Source organism: Ursus americanus, chromosome 32 (genome assembly GCF_024610735.1).
Source record: "Ursus americanus isolate L20-20 chromosome 32, mUrsAme1.1.p, whole genome shotgun sequence".
NCBI lineage: Eukaryota > Metazoa > Chordata > Mammalia > Carnivora > Ursidae > Ursus > Ursus americanus.
Window position 1 is genome coordinate 11958496 of NC_142158.1, and position 10137 is coordinate 11968632.

The 10137-nt window shown below is 46.1% G+C and overlaps 1 protein-coding gene across 2 annotated transcripts in view; it reads left to right on the forward strand.

Moving 5' to 3' along the window:
- The window catches only part of DSP (desmoplakin), a 44260-nt gene extending 35840 nt beyond the window's left edge, over positions 1 to 8420 (forward strand). The window contains exons 22-24 of one of the 2 annotated variants that reach the window (XM_045811534.2): positions 331 to 429; positions 1181 to 3475; positions 4477 to 8420. In XM_045811534.2, the coding sequence (XP_045667490.1) occupies positions 331 to 429; positions 1181 to 3475; positions 4477 to 7725 (5643 nt within the window). In that variant the 3' untranslated portion in view covers positions 7726 to 8420. The remainder of the gene's footprint in view (positions 1 to 330; positions 430 to 1180; positions 3476 to 4476) is intronic. The other variant, XM_045811535.2, reaches the window with a different exon arrangement.
- Positions 8421 to 10137: the final 1717 nt, after the last annotated feature.

Genomic DNA, 10137 nt, shown 5'->3' on the forward strand with positions numbered 1-10137 from the left:
GTCCATGGGAGTCTGAATCTAGTGTTTATATGCTAGAATCTTTGCAGAAACTGGCCTTAAGTTCTAGGTTTAATGAGGGAGGCTTTTAACAAGTGGAAAAATGTCTAGTAGATATTTAAAAGCTTCTTCCCAAAGATGTCAGAGAGCATCACCTGTCGGATGGCTTACGAGAAACACCTAGAGTCATGAGGTTAGAATACAATGTTATCAGCCCTTTGCTTTGTTGTACTTCTAGATTTTGAAATTAGCACACATGAATGAAGGGAGTTCGCTCTTTAAATGATCATTTCAATTTTAAATTATAATTTCTTTTACTCCTTTTTTTGCAAGGCTGCAGATATGCACGCTCGGTATATAGAACTACTTACAAGGTCTGGAGACTACTATAGATTCTTAAGTGAGATGCTGAAGAGTTTGGAAGATCTGAAGGTAATTTACTTACTTTGTTTCCTTGGAGGATCAGAAAAGAAAATGGAATGGAACCTTATTATTATTGCCTCATTAGAACCTGGATTTGGACATACTCACTGGTATACATTCACTGGTATATAGTTTGTTCATAAGTCAGGTGTTAGTTCTGTGATCGAGGACACTGCTCTGAATAGAGTTAGGTAATATTTACGAAATTCTAGCTACTTCACCTTACGAAAAAAACAATAATTTCCTTTACTGTTTGGTCAAGGAATTTGCGTTGTTTGTGTGCGTGTTAAATTAAGGGAGAGACCATCCTGGACTGGCTGGAGTTGGATTTTTTATGTTGAATGATTGTTTCCTTTACTCCTCATTTCTAATACACACATTGAGTTTATATGGAAACTTTATACCTTGAAATAAAGGAAGCATAATTTGTGAAATCTCAAGCTTTTGATCTTGGAAGAGATTGTCTCATTTACAGGTAAGGCAGGGGAAACTCAAAGGTGTATCATTTGCTAAGATCATACAGATGGTTGACGGAAGAATTATGACGAGAATACAGATTTCGTGAATTCTTGTCTAGCAGCTTTCGCCTTGTATCGCTCTATAGTTGTGCTTCTGTGTGTGTGTGGTGTGTGCGTGCACATATGTAAACGTATAAAGAGAAATGAGACCACATGATGGGCTGGGAGGGGAGACGTGCTGTTTCTGTCTCACAACGTGAGGTGTTTTTCTTTCAACCTCATTTCTGCTTTCACTTCCCCAGCTGAAAAATACCAAGATTGAAGTTTTGGAAGAGGAGCTCAGACTGGCCCGGGATGCCAACTCTGAAAACTGCAATAAGAACAAATTCCTGGATCAGAACCTGCAGAAATACCAGGCGGAATGTTCCCAGTTCAAAGCCAAGCTCGTGAGCCTGGAGGAGCTGAAGAGGCAAGCGGAGCTGGATGGAAAGTCAGCGAAACAAAACCTGGACAAATGCTACGGCCAAATCAAAGAACTTAACGAGAAGATCACCCGGCTGACTTACGAGATCGAAGATGAGAAGCGGAGGAGGAAGGCTGTGGAAGACAGGTTTGACCAACAGAAGAGTGACTATGACCAGCTGCAGAAGGCCAGGCAGTGTGAGAAGGAGAGCCTCGGCTGGCAGAAAATGGAGTCTGACAAAGCCATCAAGGAGAAGGAGTACGAGATAGAAAGGTTGAGGGTTCTTCTGCAGGAGGAGGGCGCCCGGAAGAGAGAATATGAAAATGAGCTGGCAAAGGTAAGAAACCACTATAATGAGGAGATGAGTAATTTAAGGAACAAGTATGAAACAGAGATTAACATTACGAAGACCACCATCAAGGAGATATCCATGCAGAAGGAGGATGATTCCAAGAATCTGAGAAACCAGCTTGACCGACTCTCGAGGGAAAACCGCGACCTGAAGGACGAAATCGTCAGGCTCAATGACAGCATCCTGCAGACCACGGAGCAGCGGAGGCGGGCGGAGGAAGACGCCCTCCAGCAGAAAGCCTGTGGCTCGGAGATGCTGCAGAAGAAGCAGCACCTGGAGATTGAGCTGAAGCAGCTCATCCAGCAGCGCTCCGAGGACAACGCGAGGCACAAGCAGTCCCTGGACGAGGCCGCCAAGACCATTCAGGACAAAAACAAGGAGATCGAGAGACTCAAAGCTGAGTTCCAGGAGGAGGCCAAGCGCCGCTGGGAGTATGAGAATGAGCTGGCTAAGGTAAGAAACAGTTACGACGAGGAGATCATTAGCTTGAAGAACCAGTTCGAGACGGAGATCAACATCACCAAGACGACCATCCACCAGCTCACCCTGCAGAAGGAAGAGGACACCAGCGGCTACCGAGCCCAGATCGACGGCCTCACCAGAGAGAACCGGAGCCTGTCGGAGGAGGTGAAGCGGCTGAAGAGCACGTTGGCCCAGACCACGGAGACTCTCCGGCGGGTGGAAGAAACGGCCCAGCAGCAGAAGGCCGCGGGCACCGAGGCGTCGCAGAGGAAGCAGCAGCTGGAGATCGAGCTGAGGCAGGTCACGCAGATGCGGACGGAGGAGAGCGTGCGGTACAAGCAGTCGCTCGATGACGCCGCCAAGACGATCCAGGAGAAAAACAAGGAGATCGAAAGATTAAAACAACTGGTAGACAAGGAAACGAGCGCGCGGAAATGCCTGGAAGAGGAGAACGCAAAGTTGCAAAGGGCCCAGTACGAGCTGCAGAAAGCGCACAGCAGCGCGACCGAGACCATCGGCAAGCTGAAGGTTCAGGAGCAGGAGCTCACGCGCCTGAGGCTCGACTACGACAGGGTGTCGCAGGAGAGGACCGTGAAGGACCAGGACATCGCGCGCTTCCAGAGCTCCCTGAAGGACCTGCAGCTGCAGAAGCAGAAGGTGGAGGAGGAGCTGGCCCGGCTGCGGAGGACCGCCTCGGAAGACTCGGCGAAAAGGAAGAAGCTGGAGGAGGAGCTGGAAGGCATGAGGAGGTCTCTGAAGGAGCAGGCGATAAAAATCACCAGCCTGACGCAGCAGCTGGAGCAGGCGTCCATCGTGAAGAAACGCAGCGAGGACGACCTCCGGCAGCAGAGGGACGTGCTGGACGGCCACCTGAGGGACAAGCAGAGGACGCAGGAGGAGCTCAGGAGGCTCTCCTCCGAGGTCGAGGCGCTGAGGCGGCAGCTGCTCCAGGAGCAGGAAAACCTCAAGCAGGCTCACCTGAGGAACGAGCATTTCCAGAAGGCGATAGAGGACAAGAGCCGGAGCTTGAACGAAAGCAAAATCGAAATCGAGAGGCTGCAGTCTCTCACAGAGAACCTGACCAAGGAGCACCTGATGCTGGAGGAAGAGCTTCGCAACCTGCGGCTGGAGTACGACGAGCTCCGGAGGAGCCGGAGCGAAGCGGACAGTGATAAAAACACGACCATCGCCGAACTCAGGAGCCAGCTGCAGATCAGCAACAGCCGGACCCTGGAACTGCAGGGGCTGATTAATGATTTGCAGAGAGAGAGGGAAAATTTGAGACAGGAAATTGAGAAATTCCAAAAGCAGGCTTTAGAGGTATTCACAAATATTTGATCGCAGCTTCACTGTCCTTTAAAGCATTCCCTCCACTTTCATCTCATCTCGTCTGTGCTCCTGCCCCTGGCATTGGAGGCTCACAGTCAGTCTCCTTTTTCTGTGCATTGCTGTACTGCTATCTGTCGTAACCCAGGCCACTGCTTTCAAGTAATTTCAGTGCTGTTTGCCCTTCTGTTCTCTCCCCGCAGTGATGCCAGTCGGTGCGGAACCTCTGTCTGGCCACGCTTTTCTAACATTAGCACGGGTACAACAGCTCAGAGCTTGTCTTCCGAATGTTCCACTCTATTTTCTGGAAGATAGCTCTCACTCAGTGAGCTCCGACCTGCATTTTTCACGAAAATTTTTCTAAATAAAAGCCATGTTAAAGGGGTTTTCTATGCAATTTTAAAATCACTTTTTCTTTCTTGCTTACGTGATTTTTCTGCATGCATTGTTCTATTCTCTTTTGATTGTGACGCTAATATGTTTCTTTTTGTTTGCCTTTTCTTCTTTTAACCCCTAATTTAAAAATACCTTCTTTAAGTTCTAATACATTTGACTTCTAGAGACAATATTTGTGTGGGGCTGGGTGCGGGGTGTGTATATGTCCATAGATTTGTTTTGCTTTATTAAACATGTTAGTATAGATGTAACAGGTGGGATGTAGGTGTAGCAGGTGTGATACCCGGGAACAAACTGCCCATAGTTTTCAAACCATAATTTCTGTTAAGTACAAGAGAGGTCTACAACTTCTCCTAATTCCTTCTAAAAAAGTAGTATGAAGCCATTTATCAAAGTGGCAACATATATCTATGGATTTTTTTCCATGAATTTATAAGATAAAATAGCAGTATACCCAGGGAACACAGAGGAAGGGCAAATAAGTAAATAAGGGTTTTTTTTTTGTTTGTTTTAAATGTAGGAAAAAAGATTGAATTACGATCGCCATATGATACGATCAAAACATTATTTCTTCCCATTTCTTTCTTTTTAAATTCCAGGCATCTAACAGGATTCAGGAATCAAAGAACCAGTGCACTCAGGTGGTGCAGGAAAGAGAGAGCCTTCTGGTGAAGATCAAAGTTCTGGAGCAGGACAAGAGCAGGCTGCAGAGGCTGGAGGATGAGCTCACTCGCCTGAAAACAACTCTAGAGGCAGAAAGCAGGCTGAAACAACGCCTGGAGTGTGAGAAACAGCAAATCCAGAATGACCTCAATCAGTGGAAAACTCAGTATTCCCGCAAGGAAGAGACCATTAGGAAGATTGAGTCGGAAAGAGAAAAGAGTGAGAGGGAGAAGAACAGCTTCAGGAGCGAAATCGAGAGACTGCAGGCAGAGATCAAGAGGATCGAGGAGCGGTACAGGCGCAAGTTGGAGGACTCCACCAGGGAGACACAGTCACAGCTGGAAACAGAGCGCTCCCGCCTTCAGAGGGAAATCGACAAGCTCAAGCAGCGCCCCTACGGGTCCCATCGGGAGACCCAGACTGAGTACGAGTGGACCGTTGACTCCTCCAAGCTGGTGTTCGATGGACTGAGGAAGAAGGTGACGGCCATGCAGCTCTACGAATGCCAGCTGATTGACAAAACGACCTTGGACAAACTGTTGAAGGGGAAAAAGTCAGTGGAAGAAGTTGCCTCCGAAATCCAGCCTTTCCTTCGGGGGGCAGGAGCTATTGCTGGAGCATCTGCTTCCCCTAAGGAAAAGTACTCTCTGGTGGAGGCCAAGAGAAAGAAACTCATCACCCCAGAATCCACAGTCATGCTCCTGGAGGCCCAGGCAGCTACAGGCGGTATAATTGACCCCCACAGGAATGAGAAGCTGACTGTCGACAATGCAATTGCTCGGGACCTCATCGACTTTGATGACCGTCAACAGATATACACAGCAGAGAAAGCTGTCACTGGCTTTGACGATCCATTTTCAGGCAAGACAGTCTCTGTTTCGGAAGCCATCAAGAAAAATCTGATCGACAGAGAAACCGGAATGCGCCTGCTGGAAGCCCAGATTGCTTCGGGGGGTGTGGTGGACCCCGTAAATAGTGTCTTTTTGCCCAAAGATGTAGCGTTGGCCCGTGGGCTAATTGACAGAGATTTGTATCGGTCCCTGAATGATCCCCGAGATAGTCAGAAAAACTTTGTGGATCCAGTCACCAAAAAGAAAGTCAGTTACATGCAGCTGAGGGAACGGTGCAGAATCGAACCACACACCGGCCTGCTCTTGCTGTCAGTGCAGAAGAGAAGTATGTCCTTCCAAGGAATCAGACAACAGGTGACCGTCTCTGAGCTGGTAGATTCCGGTATTTTGAGACCATCCACTGTAAATGAACTGGAATCAGGTCAGATTTCTTATGACGAGGTTGGTGAGAGAATTAAAGACTTCCTTCAGGGTTCAAGTTGCATAGCAGGCATATACAATGAGACCACGAAACAGAAGCTTGGCATTTATGAGGCCATGAAAATTGGCTTGGTCCGACCTGGTACTGCTCTGGAGTTGCTGGAAGCCCAAGCAGCCACTGGCTTCATAGTGGATCCTGTTAGCAACTTGAGGTTACCAGTGGAGGAAGCCTACAAAAGAGGCCTGGTGGGTATTGAGTTCAAAGAGAAGCTCCTGTCTGCAGAACGAGCTGTCACTGGGTATAACGATCCCGAAACAGGAAACATCATCTCTTTGTTCCAAGCCATGAACAAGGAACTCATTGAAAAGGGCCATGGCATTCGTTTATTGGAAGCACAGATCGCGACGGGCGGGATCATCGACCCGAAGGAGAGCCATCGTTTGCCAGTTGACATGGCTTACAAGAGGGGCTACTTTAATGAGGAGCTCAGTGAGATTCTCTCAGATCCAAGTGACGATACAAAAGGATTTTTTGACCCCAACACTGAAGAAAATCTTACCTATCTGCAGCTAAAAGAAAGATGTATCAAGGATGAGGAGACAGGGCTCTGTCTCCTGCCCCTGAAAGAAAAGAAGAAAGAGGTGCAAACATCACAAAAGAATACTCTCAGAAAGCGTAGAGTGGTCATCGTTGACCCAGAAACCAACAAGGAGATGTCTGTTCAGGAGGCCTACAAGAAGGGCCTGATAGATTATGAAACCTTCAAAGAACTGTGTGAGCAGGAGTGTGAGTGGGAAGAAATAACCATCACTGGGTCTGACGGCTCCACCAGGGTGGTCCTGGTAGATAGGAAGACGGGTAGTCAGTATGATATTCAAGACGCTGTTGACAAGGGCCTCATTGACAGAAAGTTCTTTGATCAGTACCGATCCGGCAGCCTCAGCCTCACTCAGTTTGCTGATATGATCTCCTTGAAAAATGGTGTCGGCAGCAGCAGTGGCATAGGTGGTGGTATCAGTGATGATGTTTTTAGCAACTCCCGACACGAGACAGTAAGTAAGATTTCTACCATCTCCAGTGTCAGGAACATAACCATCAGGAGTAGCTCTCTGTCTGACCCCCTGGAAGAATCGAGCCCCATTGCAGCCATCTTTGACACAGAAAACTTAGAGAAGATCTCCATTACGGAAGGAATAGAGCGGGGCATTGTCGATAGCATCACTGGTCAGAGGCTTCTGGAGGCTCAGGCTTGCACAGGCGGCATCATCCACCCAACCAGTGGTCAGAAGCTGTCACTTCAGGATGCAGTCTCCCAGGGCCTGATTGACCAAGATATGGCCACCAGGCTGAAGCCTGCTCAGAAAGCCTTCATTGGTTTTGAAGGTGTGAAGGGAAAGAAGAAGATGTCAGCAGCAGAGGCAGTAAAAGAAAAGTGGCTCCCCTACGAGGCTGGTCAGCGCTTCCTGGAGTTCCAGTACCTCACTGGAGGCCTTGTTGACCCGGAAGTGCATGGGAGGATAAGCACAGAGGAAGCCATCAGGAAGGGGTTCATCGATGGCAGAGCAGCTCAGAGGCTGCAAGACACCAGCAGCTATGCCAAAATCCTGACCTGCCCCAAAACCAAATTAAAAATATCCTATAAGGATGCCATGAATCGCTCCATGGTGGAAGATATCACCGGGCTTCGCCTTCTGGAGGCTGCTTCTGTTTCATCTAAGGGCTTGCCTAGCCCTTACAACATGTCTTCTGCCCCAGGCTCCCGCTCTGGATCCCGCTCCGGCTCTCGCTCTGGATCCCGCTCCGGCTCTCGCTCTGGTTCCCGCAGTGGGTCCCGGAGAGGAAGCTTCGATGCCACCGGGAATTCTTCCTACTCTTACTCCTACTCCTTTAGCAGTAGCTCTATTGGGCACTAGTAGCCACTTAGTCACTATTTCCTTGGCTTCATTTATGTGAATTTTCACTTTACTAAATACTTTACTAAAAGGAAACCTAGTGCTTGCAGTAGAGTGATAGAGATCTCTATGATTAAGAAGACATAACCTTGGTTGAAATCAAATAGTAAAGGCTGTTCTGGCTTTTTATCTCCTTAGCTCACCGGAAGTATATACTAGAGCGGATGTAGTGTGTATGAGGTGGTAATCAGTTGTAAGGATAGCACAAATTGAATCTAGAGTTGGTTCCTTCTGTGTTTAGATTTCTGATCGATTCTTGTACTTCTTTTAGCCAATAATACAGATTTCTGTTCTTGGAGATGAAATTAGGCTGATCATGGATATTTTAGTCATCATTCTGTTTCTCATCTAAATACTTCCATTTTCTGTATTAGGATAAAATATCCCTCCCATCCTCCCTAGAATACTCCACCCCAAACCCAAACATTTTGGAATGAGTCTCCTTTAGTTTTAGATTGTGGATTGTGTAACCTATATACTCTTAAATGCACCTGTTTGGTTTGGCATTAATTTGACTATATGTGCGTGATAGCAGCAATCTTTGCTTCTCTTTGGTCAAAGTTTTTCTGTTTATTTTGCTTGTCATTTACTATGTACTTTAAAAAGGTGTCTTTATGAAGTTTGCTATTCTGGCAATAAACTTTAAGACTTTTGAAGTTTTTGCGTTTTGATTTCATACACTATACACAAGGCATTTATCAGCATCTTTCTGTTAATTGTAAAATATGTCTAAAACCTTCTGTTTACTAAGTACCTATTAAGAAAGACCATTAAAAAAACTAGTTTAGTTCTGAAGTCTTGCTAGAAGTTGGTCTTCTGTAGTTTCTTCAACATTTCTCAAGTACTTGTGTGCCAGGCAGAGTCCTTGGAAAGCAGCCTGTGTAAAGAGGCGAGGCCACAGGTCAATACCCAGTTCTTGTTTGTTCTGGACAGTAAGTTCTGAGTAGCATGGGCAAAAGTCACCATAATACCCTTAAAAAAATGAAGTGGCTCAGATTCCATTTGGGTATTCTCCAAATACATGGAGGTTTCATTTTGTCCTCTTAGAGGAAAGAATTGTCTTCGAATCTATAAAAATGAGTCCTGAAGAGTTCTTCCTTTGCTCTCTGTTGAAGGACAATGAGATATAAGCCTATTCTTTGTATCAGAGAGAAACTTCTGAAATTCAGACATTTGTCATTAAATCAACATGACCTTATCGAATACCTGTTATGTCTAGTATTACTCTAGGTACTATGAGGATTCAATAGAATTTACAAGCCCCCTAACTTCAAGACATTTGTAGTCTGGGGACAGGAGACACATAGAAAGCAATCAGAAGGACAACTTTCGTATATCAGCAGTATGTAGTAATGTACTCGAACGTCTTATTGTATAGATTAGAAAATAGGAAAACAAATGAGGTGCTAATTGTGAAAAACAGAAAAGATCATATGTAAAATAATGCTTAAGTTATTGGGGACTTTTGGGACTTTGGGTGAAAACAGCAGTCATTTCCTCCTTGTCTTACCTCCTTTTCTTCTCCTTGCGCCCTTCCCAAGCTGGAGGACTTGTAATTAACTTCATTCACCAAGTATTGAGTTCTGTGTGCTACACATTGTGCCAGAAGCTATGAATCCCACGGTAGAAACACATGTACAAAAATAGCCCTTGTAATATAAAAGGAAGAGAAAAATATGGGGTTAATGCTGTGTTGGGCAAAATGAAGGAAGACCTTTATGCTAGAGCTAGGAGACTGTATCAGTCAGCTTGGGCGGCCATAAAAACATGCCACAGGCTATGTGACTTAAATTCATTTTCTCATAGTTGCGGAGGCTAGAAGTCCAAGGTAGAGGTGTTCTCAGGTTGGTGGCTGGTGAAAGCTCTCTTTCTGGATGGTGGGCAGTGAGGGGTAGGGAAGGAGCTCTGGTATGTCTTCCTTGTCTTAGAAGGACTTTAGTTTTATCACATTAGAGCCCCATCTTTATGACCTCATTTAACTTTAATTACCTCCTTTATAGTCCCAGTCTCTAAATACAGTCACATTGGGGGTTAGGGCTCCAATATATGAATTGGGGGTGGGGTGGGGATGACACACAATTCAGCCTATAATCGGGGCCCAATCTAGAATGGGTCAGAAGTTCTCTCTAGAAAAATGGTGACTAAACAGATTAATAAGGAGCACCTGGGTGGCTCAGTTGGTTAAGCTTCAGCCTTTGGCTCGGGTCATGATCCCGGAGTTCTGGGATCAAGCCCCACATTGAGCTCCCTATTCAGTAGGGAGCCTGCTTCTCCTTCTCCCACTCCCCCTGCTTGTGCTCTCTCTATGTCAAATAAATAAATAAAATCTTAAAAAAATAAATAAATAGATTAATAAGCATCAATGTAAAGCAG